Source organism: Adelges cooleyi, unplaced genomic scaffold (genome assembly GCF_023614345.1).
Source record: "Adelges cooleyi isolate 19-005CV unplaced genomic scaffold, UGA_ACOO_1.1 ACOO_flye_CR_arks_rails_tigmint_CR_PRNA_519, whole genome shotgun sequence".
Classification (NCBI taxonomy): Eukaryota; Metazoa; Arthropoda; class Insecta; order Hemiptera; family Adelgidae; genus Adelges; species Adelges cooleyi.
This window is the reverse complement of record NW_026096208.1, coordinates 1,694,767-1,712,145: the sequence shown is the minus strand read 5'-3', so window position 1 is coordinate 1,712,145 and position 17,379 is coordinate 1,694,767. Positions and strand designations below refer to the sequence as shown.

Here is a 17,379-nt window from a genome sequence, read left to right as displayed (position 1 = left end):
ATTTTGTAGGGTACCTTTTTTGGATATGTTTAAATTAAAAAAAAATATTTTCAATCGCCCACAAGCATAGTCACTGAGCTAATAATAATATTACACAGCACAGTTTAACCTTTATGTTAAGATTTTGCAAAAAAATTGCCTATAACTAACTCCTTAATGAATAGGGGTAACGTCTTTTACTTAACGGGATTGCGGTCTGTTTTTAAGGAGTTTCGTATAGGCAATATTTGGTTTTAATAAATTCCGATCAAGCGAAAAAGTTTACCGGTTGATTTGTATGTTAAGCTTTAAGGTGTTATTTTTAATTTAAATAATTTTTGTCTATCAGTAGAAGCCATATTTTTGGTTTTATTTCAGACCAAAAAGCTAGATAGACACAATTTCGACTGTTAAAGAGATTCTAGTTCTTTGGCTACACTTTACTGTGTAAGAAGCCGATTTTCATTTAAAATTGTCCGTTTCTTGTAATCAAGCAAATTAAATTTGCAATTTTTTTTTTCAATATTAAAACCGAATTTTTTTACATAATAAAAAAATTAATCCGTTTCCTGCATTTCTAAGAGGTAGAAAAAAACCGACAGAGAGAACCTAAATAAAGTTCTCGTTATTTTAAATATGTAAAAAAACCGTTCTACTATTTTTATTTAGTGCTTAATTATTTTTAAATCACCGTCAATGATGCTGTGATAATCCGAGAAAATTGATATTTGCCAAACTAATAATTATTAAAAATCACAGTTTTAACCATTAAATCAAGAGCTTCCAAAAAAATAATTGCCTATACTTTAATCCTTCAAAATGGACAGAGGGGCTATCATTTTGTTGGACCCTTTGTGTTATGTTTTTGAACTGAAACGTTTCCTTATTACTTAAATATAAGTATTGGGTAGAGTTGCAAAATTAACAGTTTTTATTTTTGTATAAAACTATGTTTTTCATGTTTTAAACTGTTTTTAATAAAATTTCAAAATTATGTTTTAAACTTGTTGAAAACATTGTTTTTTTTATTTTAAACGTTCTAAACAAATATTAATTTAATTTAGTACCTATATTACATTATACCTAATTATGTAGACATTGTAAATATATTACATATTTACCAAATACTTACCGATTCCGGATGATTATTTTTTTTTAATTCTAGTTGATTATTTAATTAGATATTTACTCTTTAGAAATAAACAATAGTTCCATGTAAAAATGGTAGTTCTAGAGACAGACTCTACAGACAGTACACTACAGAGCAAACCCTTGGGCACATTTTTTTTTTGGTTTTATGTGTATACATAAAAATAATACATATTTGATATTAATTATTATACCTTAAAATGTGAATTCTGTATGTTTCGACAAGATATACAAATTAACTATTTAAATTCAAAATATAACAAACATTCATATATATATATATATATGTATACAATCACTTTGCAACTCTGGACTATTGGGATGTTTAATGATTTTCTGTCTTAACCAGAACAGCTACTTGCTAGGTACTCTCCCCTCGCCCCCGCCCACCCGCACAAAAAGGGCCACTCGTTTGACCAATCAGCCGCCGTTCACTGTTATCAGTTATTGTTGTTATCACATTTCGGTAGGCGCTGGCGTCCTCGACAAATGACAATGTAAACAATGTTGAAATAATATATGTTATATTATTATATTTTAATTTAATTTTGTTAATAAATTACACTCCATCGCGGCTCAAATAATATTCGTGTTCGCAACAGCAATAAACTTATGTAATCTGCAATAATTAAACGTATCACTCTACTATACCGTGTACACGATTTTTTTAAAATTTTATCGACCAATATAATATTAGTGTTACCGGAACAAAACGGCAAAAAAAAATGCTTTATCGAAAAATACGTGCCCTCGACGATAATCGGCAACTATAAAATCCGTGTACTTTACCACCGCGTAAGCGCCATTTAATAATAATTATTATTGTGGAATTCGAATTTTGTTCTTATCGTCGAAACTCGTGCGCGTGTGTGTGCGTTTTTTTTCTTCCCAAGAATTATTATTATGTTTCTATACAATTATTAAGTATTATTATTATTGCCCGCGTTAAGTCGGCGGTGTGAATTTCAAATCTAACTGGAATATCATGCGCACCACTTTCGATTAGAATCGTTAATGCGCTGCCCACAAAATGACCGACAACGATAACACTTGTGCTTACGACACGTCCACAGATTGGGTACCGTTGTCTCTGACGTTTGTCGAATACCCTAAAGGTAAATCAATCACTATACTATTATTTTTTACTTTTCATTCCTGTTCCTGTTAACAAAAAAATATTAAAACTAACGTACTTTTTAAATAGAGCTTAAGTATCATGACTATTTGTGCACTCTTTTCCTTTTTTTTTTTTTATTATTTGCAGTCTGTGGCCCATCCAGTACATCTTGAGCGGGGGGGGCAGCCATGCAAACGTAATGGCTAAGAATTGGGAGCTATAGAAAAAACAAAAGAGCCGTCAATCCCGTTTAAAATTAAAATCTCAAGTGTTTGGTTTAGGCAAGTGACAATAGTGTAAGACGACCAACGAACAAATTATAAATGTAGTTTACAGTTATTATATTTCCAAACAATATTTGAGAAACAAATAAGTATTTCAAGATGTAATAGATGGGTTATAATATAATATGGGAAAATTTGCTGCCGACTGTTACTGTCAAAGTTACAAAAACAAATTACAATTATTTCTTTGTAAATGATCTCCAAAAACTTTGATAACAGCATAAATTAATTTTTGGTTTTTTTTTTTATTAACATCAGTAGTGAATTTTATTTACACATTACAAGTTTTGTGGTAATTGTTTACAATTAATCATCTTAGTTTGATTTTGTGTACATCATTTTTTTGAGGACTTTACAAACACCAACGTTTTTGTCGTAACATCCAATTAAGTTATTATCAGTCGATAATAGATATTTTTTCCTTAGTGTTTTGCCCTTCGTAGAGCAAAACAAACACAGACACTCGAAAGTGTTTGCTAGACGCTAGTCGATGACTGTTTCAATAGACAGACTATACGATATGCGCTCGCTTTTAAAACGAACGACAACAAAGGTAAATACGTGCGATTTTAAATGGCAATATTTGGCTAACATTAATATCACGCAGTAAAAGACCGAAATCAAACCTAGAGAACACCTACTCGTATTGGAGGTAATTGTTAAAAAAGTTGGAGACGGAGTCGAAGCTGGAGCTTGTGATAACAGCTTGCGACATGAGAATTTTCGTTAGGTTTTTTGGTAAAGCTGTAAAAACTGTCGATTTTTGCGATTGTGTGTGCCAAAGTAAAGACATAAAAATGGCAAAAAAAAAGTATAAATATACTTATTAAAGTTATATTTGAGCAGTAAAGTTTTCATATTATTTATTATCTATGATTCTCTATTTATTCTCTCTACAATTGACAAATGTTAAAGTTTTAAAAAAAACAGTTTTAAATTATGTTTTTTAGCTATTAAATATTTATATTTAATAAATGTTGATTTTGTTTTTTTTCAGGTAATTTCTTAGGAAAACTACTCGCTTTGTTCAGTTTAACACCATTTGTCATTCTGTCTGGTTTTCTTACGCTGATACTGTTTCGTAGAGACTTGCATACGGTAAGATATTAATTATTATAAAATAAATGTATATATATGTTTCGCGTAAAAATATAGATAAATATTTGTGTTAAGGCGGCGAGTGAAATTTGCCGCACTATAAAATGTAAAAATATATAGCTTTGATTTCTCGTTTCCACCTTTTGAGTTTCTTCCGTCAATATCAAACGGACATAGTCGAAAAAAATCATATTTTACCAATTAACTAACTTGGTTTTTTTTTTTTTTTTAGATTACATTTTTCATAGGCGTAGTCATCAACGAGATTTGCAACTATATACTCAAACATATTTTGCAAGAACCCAGACCTCTGGCCAGGAATTCTTTGTACTCAGAATACGGTATGCCATCTGCCCATTCACAGTTCATGTGGTTTTTTGCATCGTACATGTTTTTCTTCTCGTTTATCAGGTAGAGAAAAAAAATAATATTCAAACTAAATAGATATAATATTTTTACTCTATATATATATTTTTTTTTCAGATTGCAATACGCCAACAGCACAGCGTTCAAAGAGTTTTTCTGGAAAGTGGCCGCCGTCGTGACTTGTATAATTGTCGCTTGCATAGTGTCGTACAGCAGGTAAGGTTTCGCGTAACTCGTACGACGTTGTTTTTCATTGCCGCACGTTATGCGGCGTACTTAAGCATATCATTTTTTTTTTTTTTTTTAGAATTTACCTTCAGTATCACTCGTGGAAACAAGTGATCTTTGGCGGATTGGTCGGCCTGTTCATCGGCACCTGGTGGTTCGCCATCATCGACATTGTGTTGACTCCGTATTTTCCAGTCGTCACGTCTTGGTACGTTTTACAGATTACGACGTGAACTAAGCGTTTTGGTTTCTACGCAAGCACCGTGTTTCGAGTTGTACTTAGGTTACGTGCACGCTAGACAACGACGTTTGGTGACAAGCGTTTGCAAAATATTTTCTAGTGGTGTATATAATAATAACATGTGCATTATGATCAATTTTTTTTTTTAATTAAAACAATAAACAAACTAATTAAAATAAAAATACTTGAATAACGTTATAAGTAAAACGGGTAAACTTAAAAATAAAGTAACTAGAAAACTAGCAAATATAAGTTTTAAATTGTAAAATTTTATACAAGTATAATAATAATGAATAACAACGTATTGTAAACTACTTCCGTTTGATTGTTCTAGGGAGAAATCATATTTCTATGTAGAAAAAATAATTTTCGTTTTATTTAAAATCATTATACATCTTATTTATCAACGTGTTGATGGTTAAAAGGTTATTTGCCGGACACGACACTTTCATTACTTTTGAAGAGATAAAAAAAAAAAACGAATTTCATTTGGTTTATGTTTGTTTAATTTTTATACTAACAACGGAATTAAAAAATATATAATGGTAAAGAGAAAAAAATGATATCTCGTCGTTGGTATAATAAATTAATTGCACTAAACTGAAATTATAGATGACCAGTAATTTTGGTACTTAAGTAATGAGTAAAAAAAAAACAAAATGTAAACCTTACCAGGTCTTATTGACGTAAACAACAACCGCTTTAAAAAAAAAAGTATTTTTTATCAAACCGTTGATTAAATAGTATTATTATTTAAATCAAAATTAATATTATGGTACTTGAATGAAAAAAAAATATGTATTTCTAATTTTTACTAATATGTTGTGTACTTTCATAAACTCGTATGATAAAAAAAAAATTGTATTGACTATAACATTTTTTTTTAAAGGTTAAAGAATAGAAAAAAAGTATATATTATAATAAGTTTACATTGACAACAGTAAAAACACATTTTTTTTTATATCAAATATAATTACTTATATATTTTTACAATATGTTTATGATTAAATAAAATTGTTTTTAACCATTAAAATATTAATATTTTTAAAAAAGGTTGTAAAATTTGACGGATAAATTAAGTTTTATTAAAATTGAGAGCGTTGTGTCACTTACACCAAATAGTTATGGATATGTTTTAAAAACTACTGGACACGCTTTGATATAAATCAATTTTTTTTTTTATCACTTTTAACTGACTAAGTTTACAATACTTAAATCTAAATCAAATATTTCACGATTGACCTTTAAAAAGTTAACTGAATAAGTGTTATTAAAAGATATATGAGAAATTGTTTTTATTAAAATAACCAAAAGTTAAATAACCACATGTAAAATTATTAAACACTATTGTTGTTCAATGGTACATTACAATATGTTCTCAATCTGTTGGGTTAGGCTGACTAGGTTTTTTTTAAATTCCGGTCGATTGTGTTAATATTGAAAAAATCAATAGGGCTTTATTTTGACCGACCCTGCTAGGATTTCAATGGTCTCCAACGTGCACACGGCCTTAGACTACGCCTACCCGACGTGAAGTGTAATTATATTCAAATAACGCTTTCTAGATTAAAAAAAAAAAAATGTATAAAATGTGATAATGTTTTAATGTGTTAATAAAAAAAAACGATTAATTGATTATTTTTGCCAACAGGAAAATTTCTGAATTTCTTCTTCTGAGAGATACGACATTGATTCCGAACATATTGTGGTTCGAGTACACGAACATTCGACACGAGGCCAGAGCGAGAGCCAGACGACGTAAATCGGTATCGCTCAAGTCACAATGACTAAGGCTGTGATTGATGAATGGAGTGACTGACCTAGATGAAATAATATATGTCCACCCCTACGTTCTGTTTTATTAACATACACATAAAAACAACTAATAATATTGTTTGCATTTTCTATTTATTCAAAAATTATTACACTTAGCGGTTAACGACCGAACAACGCTTTAAACCATAATATTACATTGTCTTTACCTCGTTTTGTAGCACATAATTTATTATTACTATTATATACTTGTATATTTATGTTCATAAAATGTATTATGAAAAGTGAATAACATTTTTACCCAACTGTTATTTATTTATAATCGAATAGTAAATGTATTTCTTTTTTTTTTTAACCTCATTTCTTAAAAATAATAAATTAGGTACAAAATTATACATTTTTTTTAAAAATAAATATGTGTCCAAATAATGTAAAATTATTTTATTATTGTAATAATCTAAACAACAGTGTGGATAAATATTAGTTTTATTATTGTTATACTATCTTTAAATTAAAATTTTTTTTTTTAACTTGTTAACTTTTAATTTATATTTACTTTTAATCACATCATTAATATTTACAAGACATTTTCGTTTAAAAACAAATCGAGTTACCTATCCAAGTTGAGATGTTGATTTAAAAATTAAACAGACAAAAATCTATCATCGGAAAATCTTCAATTTATGAAGCTGAAAAAAATAGGTTAGTTTTAAGACAATTTTTAGTACATTTATCCAAGTTGCAAAGAATCAATATTTTAATGTTTAAAAGTGAGTATCTTAAATTTGATAAACTAATTAAACAAAAACCTTGTGATTTTTAAGTTATGCCTCGATATTTATATTTCACCGTCAAAAATATACTTGAATTTTTAGCTTTGTTTTTTTTTTAACTTGCAAAAATGGATAATAAAAATATTATTTTTTTTTTAAATGTTAAATATAAAAATAATGATTCTTACCTATATTTTAGCTTTGTTAATCAAATTAGGCCCAGAGTTAATACTTATATTTATTAAAAATTATTTCCTACAGAACATGAACGTTTTTATAAATTCAATTGTATGTTTAAATAACATTTCGAACCTCCATGGTATTACATTTTTTTTTTTTTTAACAATGTCAATATCTTTAGCAATTAAAAAAACAAATTGTAACTTTGGATGCTGACTGAACTATTGTGAAATCATATTATTTCTGTCAGATTTACCATTAATGTTATTAAGGCTTTTTTTTTTTTGTAAACTAATGACTTTATGTAACTAACCGGCATTTTTGGTTTCACATTAGGATGGGCTCATAAAAGAAATAATAACTAAAAAAACCTCAGAAACCCTCCCACAGTGATTTTATTGAGAAAACAATACATTCCACTTTTCTTTGTTAGGCAATACAAGTATAATATTATTTAAGTTGTCAAATGATACTTCTGCTACCTCTATACACATCACTCTAACGTTAAAAATGTCTATAATATAAGTATATATGCATATTATGTATCAATTTGGGATTTTCGTTAGCTTAAAAACCTATAGGGAGGGACATAGTCTCTGCTTTCCCCTCTGTAATAATCTCCAAGACACCAAAGGGTGTATTCTAATATATTGTGCTTTTCTGTAGCATTGTAAGAATAAGAAAAACTATGTATTCAATTTATTTTTTATTTTTCAAATGAGCCATATTTTTTTTTCAACCAAAATATTATTATTAAATTAATATTTATCCATCACATGTTGTGATGGATAGAGACGAGCAGAGTGTATGTCACTTAACCAATCTAAGGATTGAAAAAAAAAATAGTAAACAAAAATTGTGTTTTATTAACTTAAAGTTTCATGCTGCGTAATTAACAAGGTTTGGATTTGGAGTTTAAACTTTATATTATGCCTTTGGATATTTATTTTCATAGCGCTATAAACTTTTGAAACTTAAATTATTGTAGTAAAATATTGTACATATTTTCTTGAATTTTTTTTTAATCGAAAATGAAGAATAATTTGCTCAGATTTTAAAACTTAGGATGGAAAGTAGAATGCAATTGAGTAATGTGCACAAATAAAAAATACTTCACATTAAGTAGGTACCTCCTGCCACTTTCGCCAAAACTCCTCAGAATTATTTTTTTATAATTTACCCTACTAACTTTATACTATAATATTTGATCATAAAACTACTTTTTTATTTTAATATTATTTTTTTTTAAATAGCCATAATATTGTTTTAGCAATAACCTATGTTTTTCTTAAAAAAAAAATACTTTCCAATAACGTTATACCTATTTTAATTTATTTTAGAACAACGTTGATATAATCACCAGAGAACTAAATTATTCCATATTAACCAAAGTCCAACTGTTCATTTTAGGGTACTTATTAACATAGGTACTAAAACTACGCCCGTTCTATGAGAAAAATTTGTTTTTCGCTATTTTCTTAAAAAATTTCAACTCGACAAAAAATGTACACCTATACAATTTTGTTGAATGTTTAATTTACTACAAAAAAGATCTTTTAACCGTTTCTCCCAAAACCGATATTTTCTTAAATAATTAGCAACGCGCAAAGGGTAGTTTACATTTTTCGCTATAAACCGACTATTATGATTTTGCGTTATTCTATTTGATTAGACACGACTGCTAAAGATGAAATACATATTATATTATAATTATCAAGCGCTCTTCTTCTTTATTAAATCTTTTATTTATGTACCAAGCATTGGTCAACAAATAGTAATTGGTCAAACAAACTAAATAGTAAGCGCGTACAGTTATTGTTAAATCAATGTATATTTATATTTATAATTCAGCGAGAATTTATTTGTATAAATATATATATTACAACATAAGTCTGTTACACCGATATCCTATAGGTATATACCACAGAATGTATAAGCAAAAAGGTCTCTTCCAATGTAAACAAAAACTATACACAGCTAATAGTAATAATGTACATATAGGAGGTAGGTATAACATTTATATGGCGTTCAAATGAGAAGAACATTTTTGTGTGATAACTGTATTTACCGTGTAAGCTTTAATTTTTTATTTGAATTTAATATGCCTATGAATAATAGGTACAATACAGAACAGTATAAATAATAGTCAGTTCATCATGGCTTAAAAATGTAAACTACCCAAATGCATTTTCGCTAATTATTAAAGAAAATATTGGTTTTTGGGGGAAACGGTCAAAAGATCTTTTCTATAGTGAATTAAACGTTTAACAAAATTGTTCGGATGTAAATTTTTTGTCAAGTCGGAAATGTTTTAAGAAAATAGCGAAAAACCAATTTCAAAACTTCGGGACCTAACCGTTATACCTGTTCAACATAATATGACCTAGGATATTTTCTCTACTTATGCGAATACTTTATACTTAAAATGTAATATTTAAAAAAAAAAAATAAAAATCGTTCAAACCTGGTTGTCGATATATTCTTCTTTTGAAAATAATTCAATTCTTAAACATATAATAGCGCTTTGAACAGCCGAAATGGTACCGCCCTGGCAAATAATGGAGCTATAAAAATACAAAGGTAAATGGGTTTGTGTCAGTTTTACAATAGTGTACAACGGGACATAAATAATAATGAAATAAAAATACAAGTGTAATTATTATTACCCACTTGCCGTCTCGGTTTGAAAAGATGTATCACCCTGTATATTTTGTTATTGCCATTAGCCGTTGTCGGTTTTTGCTAAAATTAGACAATGTGTATTTTCCCTAGTCCCGTGAGCCGCCCGTACTGTTACTGTGTTATACTGGTTTGTTATCATCAGAATATCAGGTATACAATCTGTATTATATTAAATAGCCGCATAATATATATATATATTATAGAACACACACAAACGATACGGATGAATTAATACTGGCTGATTGTATATTGTATGAGAAGACCAACACAACGGCAGGTTCGATTACAGTCGCTCATACCGGCATATCGCTTTTACACGGCCGTCCACGTCAACGCATATTATATTGAAATTCCCTATTTGTTGTGTGTAATAACAAAATCGAAATATACATACATATTATTATTATTTTTCCAAACACGACACATTCAGTTGGACCGCGATTCGCGCCCCCGCACAATAATAATAATAATAATTGTTTGTTAACCGTATGACGTTATACATATTATACTACCTAGCCGGCTACTATTATCATCATCGTTCTACTTACTGCGAAAATACAACAGTTGCAAGGACGATTTCAATCTGAACAACAACAGCAGCAGAATATAAAATATTATTATTGTGACAATACCGTACAACAAAAAAGCCGTCGACGTTATGTCAAACGACCAGAATAATTACACGGCCCAAACCGCGGTAATGTATGGCGACGGCGGCACCTCGTTTTGCCAACAGGTAAAATAATATTAACTTTTATAATATATATAAACTTGTTGAAAATTAAAAAAAAAAAAAGGCCAGTACAGTGGGCATAGTGTCCCCACTGTACTGGCAAAAAAAAAAAAAAACAGCAAAACTATTTTAAAAATGTATGCTTATTAATGTATCATGTTATTACTAAGATTATACTAAATGATAAGATTTATTTACCTGAAATAATTACTGCGTGAGGCTGCTTACACGACACGTTGGGCGTGCAATTCTTCATTATCTACAACTAAAAAACGTCGGAAAACCTAAAATAAATATTAAAATATATTACACCTACTTATGAATACTAAAAATTAATAACGATTAATGTATACTATTTTATATGTTTAAAAATAATAAAGAGCAATTAAAAAAAAAAAAGGTTTAATTAAATTTACTTAATTTATGATTCATCTTAAGTCATTTGTTCTGCATAATGATTTTAGGTTATAGTTAATTTTAAGTTCCTATTAAATTGTAGAAATAAAAAAGCCAGTACAGTGGGGTCGGGGCATAGTGGGGACGGATAGTTCACAGGTCTACAGATTTTGTTATAACTGAAAGTGATAAAATCACTATTAAATAAACGCTTCGATGCAAATCTGTGGATAGTATGTTATAGTGGTTTAGAAGATACCGTGGGACCAGCAATAATGTACTTAAAATTTAATATTCAGTCTTGTGCAGGGTGGATACGATAAGGGTTGATCAGGGTCTGTCTATAAAAATGTACTGTCATAGTTACACCCATATATCGTAATTAACAACATAATGAAAATATTTTCTGAAACTGACTTACGGCCAAAGTGTAAATTTACCCTTTTTTTGGGGGTTTTTCCTTAATAAAAAAAATATTTGATTACAGATTTTTGAGAAAATTTTATATGTTATAGTTCCATTTTAGATCTACCTTTGGTCTAATTTTCACATTTATATCTCTAAAACTTTGCTCGAAAAAGTAAAATAAAGAAAAAAATTCTCTCCCTTCTAACGGAAAGGGCTTATGATATTTTTTCGGTTTGTTAATGTTTATCGATAGTACTATGTTTGAAGAACACTTTGTATAAATTTGGAACATTTTCGACTATATTTAAAAAAGCTATAGAGCATCGTAATTTTAAGTTGAAAAATTTGTACATTTTTTTCAATTTTGATGGGGAAGGGGTGACTTTTTTTAATTTTTGGCCCGTTAAAGTGCCTTCCAGGTATGATTTCTGATCTATAGAGTTGCTACACGAAGAAATCGGTTCAGCGGTTCACAAGATATCGTGGGTCCAGACACAAAAATAAAAACACATCATTGTAAAAACAATACCATCTCAGCTGCGTATCGAAGCTAAAAAAATGTTTAGCCGTGACCGAGGGCAAAATATACAAGTGTAGAGATCAGTCCGGTCCCGCTGGCTAACCCAAACCGGACCGCAAAAGCCGGTCCGGTCCGGTCTAGTCGAAAAATGCCAAGGTCCGATCCTGTTAATTAAAGTTCATTTAATATGACATATTAAATGAGCCATTTCTTTTTTGTTTCGTGTTACTTAATTGTCTCATATTTCTTATGACTTAATCCGCACTCGTGTGTTCGTTCAACTCCGCCGTTACCTGGACCGACTACAGTGAACGCTTTAGGATCCGGATAGAGGTTTTAATACAATATGATATATACATAGATACTATTTATCCATTTCATCCAAGTTATTTACTTGGTCAAAGTTAACCAATCGCCAATTATGTATACATTTTTTTACTATGCAAACTTTATCTCTATGACTTGTTGTTTGTATTATGTATTTAAAGTGAATTTTTTTTTCAAACCTCCCCCTCTTATTCCTAAATACGCCCTCGGTATTGATGCACGGTCGAGAAGATAATATTGTTTTTACAGTTTGCATAATATGTTTTGTTTAAATATCAATTTAACGTAAGACACTTGTTTTCACTTAAAGTAGCAATTTTGTAGTTTTTCTCTTTTCAGGAAACTCTTCAGTTTGTACGATTTTACAGTAACGGACAATGTTAAAATTTTACAATGCAGTTTAAAATGTAGACACATACTTGGAATACAACAAAAGACAATTGTAGTATTTTTTTAAAAATTTTAATCCCAACATATTAGGTATATGTTGGGTTTTAAAAATAAATTGCAATCATGTTTAAAGCTTAAGTTAAACTTAAAAATGGTGTATATCTCATTATTAATAGTGAAATTATAGGCTAACTCTAAAACTTTGCCCGAAACTGATGAGAACGGCTATTGGAATTTACTATCGTTGTAGTGCGTAGGTCTCGTTGTTTTAAATTTGCATAATACAAATAGACATTCAACAGGCCATTTATAATAACAATTGTATGATTTAGATAATATGGTATTTGACTGATTACTAATTTAAAGGTATTTGTTTTGCAGCCGAGGACAAAGAAGAAATTGACATTAACGCCAGAGTTGAGACGATCGTCGTTAGCTGCGCCCGTAAAGACACAGTGTTGTTACAGGTTCGGTCGTTTATTCGAGTGCAGTGTTGCCAACGTTATTGTGTGTGTCGACTGCGTTAATAATTATTATCCGTTGTTGTTCTAGCGATTCCAGGCTGGTCAGTCTGAACGGGCTGGACGGCCTGAAAGACAGCACGCTGTCTCTGGACGAGAACGTGGAACTTATCAGCGACACGATAATGCTGGAGCGCAAGCACTTCCAGGATTATATCGACGGGTTGCGCGGTCAAGCTGTACAGCTGGAAGCTGACATCTACTCGAAGTCGGCGATGATAGATGACTTGCAACTGTACAACTGTGAAAAGCTCAACGTGATCGGATCGCTGGCGGCCATCTACGACGAGGCCGTGTGGAGGTGCGAATCAATGCAGCGGCTGTGCGAGGAGCACGGGCCTTCCGGCGGTACGGACGACCCGTATCGGTGCGCTCTGCTGGTGGACAGGGCCCTGGACACAGCGGCCGCGTTCAAGTCGGACCAACGGGAGATGCGTGGCCTTTTGGACGGCCTGACGGCAAGCGAAGGCGTGCCGGACGAGCTGGTCGGGGCCGTCGAAAAGCTCAGCCGCGGCCTGGACGAGTGCGTGGTGGCCGTGGAGAGCGCCACCGGCCAGGAGATGGCCAACGCCTTGCTCGAAGCCAACGACCTCGACCAGACCGTCAAGAACGTTATCCGGGAGATCGGCAATTTCCGACGGGACGCCACGCAACCGGACTATTGCACGGCCATTGAACTCATAGACAGGCTGGAAGCTTCGGCCCGAGACGGCGGATCCGTCGCCGCCGGCACGGTCGAGTTGTGGGTGTCGGTGAAAAACCTGTTCCAGAGGAACCAGTGTCTGGCGCACAAGGTCGCGTCGCTGAACATGCACAAGACGGGGTTGCAGTTGCAACTGGAGGAGATGACCGAGAACGCCGAGCAGCTGGAGCGGCAGACGCAGCTGGAACAGGAGGACGTGCAGAGGAAACTGGACATGCTCAACCGGACCGAGTCGATGATCGAACAGCACTGGGATGAGCTCAACACTAGCACGGACATGGTGATTAAGAACCAGCAGGCCCAGGAGATCGACCAGGAACTCGAAGACCTCCAGCTGGAGCTCGATAAGTAAGAACGCTGTAAAGACGTTGCTAGCGGTGTAGCCAAAAATTGCCTTTAACATGTTAATTCTTATTACCAACGCTTGTCTTGCGATACTTACTAATAAAAAATAGGGTTTAGTCGACAAAAAATACAATTTTCCACTATATTTAAGTCAATTAGTTTTTATAGATTTTAAGTAGATGACCACTCTATACAATCCTCTTGGCTACACCACTAAGATACTTGCTTACCTGTTAATACTATCTAAATTAAAACGTTTGTGCGTTTACAGCCTGGATCTAGAAAATCGGCACATGGAAACAGACTTGTACGACCTCAACGAAGAATTGTCCGACTACCAGTTAAAATGCGACAGGATGGAGAAAGAAATTAGACAACTGGAAAAGGCAAAAGTCAATAGTTTAGACGAATACGCTAAATCGTGGGGACACCATAACGCCAAACAAAAGATCAAGTACACTGGCAAACTCATTAAGGACATGGACTCTATTACACAGGTGAGATACCTATTATATCGCATTGTTGTACCTATGTAATTACCATGGCTGCAGGAGAACGAATCGGGTCTAAAACATTGTACTTGAGAGTTAATGATAAAATATGTTAATAAAGTGGGGATAGGATGGCGATGAGGAATAATCGAAAATTTCTGGATAAATAATAACAGATAAATGATAAGAGATAACTGATAACTGATAACATAATCAGTTGGTAACAGACTAAAAATAAACAAATACCAACCGAATGCGCGAAACGTTGTGCAGTTTTTTTTTTTACATTCATCGAACCGTCACACTAACTGTTGACATTTTTGTGGGCCTTTTTTTTTTTTATTATAAAATCTTTTTAATTTTTATATTTCATCACGCAGGAGATAAAATTGTTGGAGTTTGAGCTGGAAAAGTATGGAGAAGAAAATGTGGAGCACGCCAATGAGAGTACAGTGTTCGGCCGGACTCAGACCAAGTCTGAAAAGATACAAAGGACATTTGGAATCATAAACGTCAACAAACCGCATACCGTTTTCCGAGAAAACGTAGTTCGCAAAATACGGTACTAATCATATAATATTATCAAAGTAATCTTTTGTGTATGAAACGCATTGGAGCGAGTCAATGTACGGTTCATTTTGGCCACCAAAACGGTTCATGGTTATTTTTATTTTTCTAAACTGAAAAAAATGATTTTGACATGAATAACGCCGCCCCTTTTGTCAGTCCAAAATTTGCGTCGACGTTATTGATGACTTGAGCTGATAAGAGATTAGTGATAAGAAAACAGTGATAAGAAAACATTGATCGAGGATAGCTGATAAGGTTTAACTAACAGATTGATAACAGAGATTCGTTTAGAGGCTTGTTGGACTGTCTTTAAAGTTGGAAATGAATTCCAAGTTGGGGAAGAAACGGATTTCAAAAGAAATTTACCTGCCAAATTTACCTGACCTCGATTGAACACTTTGAAAAAACCTCGAATGCTCTTGTATAGTTTATTTAAGTGTCGGTCGGTTCAGAGTTGTGACCGTGTGATCCGTTTGAATAATACGATGACTCGCATCTTTGTTGTTGTTGTTGTTGCTTAAAAATGTTTTATTTTGTTTTTTCAATAACCGATTTTTGTTTCTGTTTACATTGTTTCAGGCTGTGAAGAAAATCACATACGCATTTATCGTTTAGTAAATTGTACGACTGATTTTTATTTTTATTTTACATAATCGATTTAGAAAGAAAAAACCTAACCTGTTGAATTAGATTAATTAACACTATTGTGTACAGTTCTTGGTGTATATATATATATTTTTTTTTTTATTTTTAAATTCTTGTTCGATGTATATTTATTTTTAATGTTTGTTTAGACAATTTGTTTTAGAAAATGTATCGTGCCCGGCACGTTTTTTTTTTTTTTTTATTATTATTATTGTATAACCAATTATGTTGTTTCGATCGGTATAATAAATAGGTAATTTTTTTAATTTTTGGTAAGCAATTTACCTCATATATATATACTTCTATCATAATTATAATTATTATTATTAATTATTGTGTACCACTAAGACCCGATGTCGAATTATTATTTGTATTAGCATTATGAGAATTTACAACTGGACTCCATATTATCACGAAAAACGTGAAAATGTTAATATTATTATTTTTATTTATGTAACAATTTTTATTATAACCCACGATCATTGCTGCTGCCATATATATTGTTATAATTCAATGATGTATTTGAACCGACAAATTAAATATAAATTATTTACGTGACTTGCTTGTTTTTATTTATTTTGCGTTTTCGGCGTTAAAAATATAATTTACACTTATTTAGTTTTCTACATATTGTCAAGTATATAACATAATATATATCTTATGGATCTTTTCGAAATTGATAAATACACATTTTAAAAATTCATATTTTTTTATATTACTTCATGTAGTAGTTTTGTGTGTAATTATTTATATTATCTAATAATTTCAGATTACATTTTTTACTTTTTATTATTGAACCGTTGTAAAAGTACCCTAAAATATATCCTAACAAAAAAATTCCATTACCGACAAATGGCAGCGTCAGGGGAATGTTTTTTAATAGATTTGAGTGGTATGTTGAATTTGATTGGCTCTCTTCGTGCTGCCATTTTATTTTTATCACCGACATTTCCCACGGAATAGAACTGTGGTAAGAATACAATAACTGATAACTTGGTGTACCTATTTTAGCCATGATTTTGGCCTCATTTAATGTGCGTTGAACAATCGTCTTAATAATTGATCTGTTAGTCCAAGCTGTAAACCACAACCTCGAATTGACTTGTAGGTAGAGTTTTGCAGTGTTTAAAACATGCAGAGACATGTGCGATAAGGAGGAGTGATAAGAGATAAGAACTGATGAGAGATAAGGAGGGGTGGTTCTTTTTTAAGTGTTGGCGTGTGCCACGAAGAAGAGGACATTTTTTTCCAGGTAATTGTTGTAACTCAATATAAATGTATAGACATTGAGTATATACAATATATACTCAATGATTATAGTCATTAAAAACATGAAAAGAGAAACCGTCCACTGATGACACTCTTATCAACTTCGTTTTTAACTAATTGATAGTGAGAAGGTCTCTGCACCACTTCCTTTTAAGTCTTTTTGGTGGGTTGTTGGGCATTGAGGGTAATGT

The 17,379-nt window shown here is 31.6% G+C and overlaps 3 protein-coding genes across 6 annotated transcripts in view; all 3 read left to right on the top strand.

Moving 5' to 3' along the window:
- LOC126842387 (uncharacterized) overlaps window positions 1-17,379 on the top strand; it is a 160,593-nt gene that overhangs the window by 20,293 nt on the left and 122,921 nt on the right. The window lies entirely within an intron of this gene.
- Window positions 1,608-6,617, top strand: LOC126842393 (dolichyldiphosphatase 1-like). Its single transcript, XM_050579386.1, has 6 exons — window positions 1,608-2,243; window positions 3,527-3,627; window positions 3,860-4,038; window positions 4,111-4,209; window positions 4,301-4,429; window positions 6,114-6,617. The coding sequence occupies exons 1-6, from the start codon at window positions 2,159-2,161 to the stop codon at window positions 6,247-6,249; spliced, it is 729 nt and encodes a 242-aa protein (XP_050435343.1). The 5' UTR covers window positions 1,608-2,158; the 3' UTR covers window positions 6,250-6,617.
- Window positions 10,126-16,445, top strand: LOC126842384 (myosin heavy chain-like). Of its 4 annotated transcripts, none has more exons than XM_050579340.1 (6): window positions 10,131-10,606; window positions 13,026-13,111; window positions 13,197-14,216; window positions 14,485-14,710; window positions 15,085-15,266; window positions 15,854-16,445. In XM_050579340.1, exons 1-6 carry the CDS (start codon window positions 10,529-10,531, stop codon window positions 15,858-15,860), a joined length of 1,599 nt encoding a protein of 532 aa, XP_050435297.1. In that variant the 5' UTR covers window positions 10,131-10,528; the 3' UTR covers window positions 15,861-16,445. The 4 variants fall into 4 exon arrangements, with proteins under 4 accessions (XP_050435299.1, XP_050435298.1, XP_050435297.1 ...); XM_050579343.1 differs by lacking the exon at window positions 10,131-10,606 and adding an exon at window positions 12,731-12,897; XM_050579342.1 differs by lacking the exon at window positions 15,085-15,266 and having other exon boundaries at window positions 10,126-10,606.

What these genes read in the sequence shown, in the direction of transcription:
- LOC126842393 (XM_050579386.1), top strand. Translation starts at nt 2,159, where the DNA reads ATGACCGACAACGATAACACTTGTGCTTACGACACGTCCACAGATTGG. An exon ending in TTCGTAGAGACTTGCATACG is followed by an intron (nt 3,628 to 3,859) that starts GTAAGATATTAA and finishes TTTTTTTTTTAG; the next exon opens with ATTACATTTTTCATAGGCGT. An exon ending in TGCATAGTGTCGTACAGCAG is followed by an intron (nt 4,210 to 4,300) that starts GTAAGGTTTCGC and finishes TTTTTTTTTTAG; the next exon opens with AATTTACCTTCAGTATCACT.
- LOC126842384 (XM_050579340.1), top strand. Translation starts at nt 10,529, where the DNA reads ATGTCAAACGACCAGAATAATTACACGGCCCAAACCGCGGTAATGTAT. An exon ending in CTCCAGCTGGAGCTCGATAA is followed by an intron (nt 14,217 to 14,484) that starts GTAAGAACGCTG and finishes GTGCGTTTACAG; the next exon opens with CCTGGATCTAGAAAATCGGC. An exon ending in ACATGGACTCTATTACACAG is followed by an intron (nt 14,711 to 15,084) that starts GTGAGATACCTA and finishes TTCATCACGCAG; the next exon opens with GAGATAAAATTGTTGGAGTT.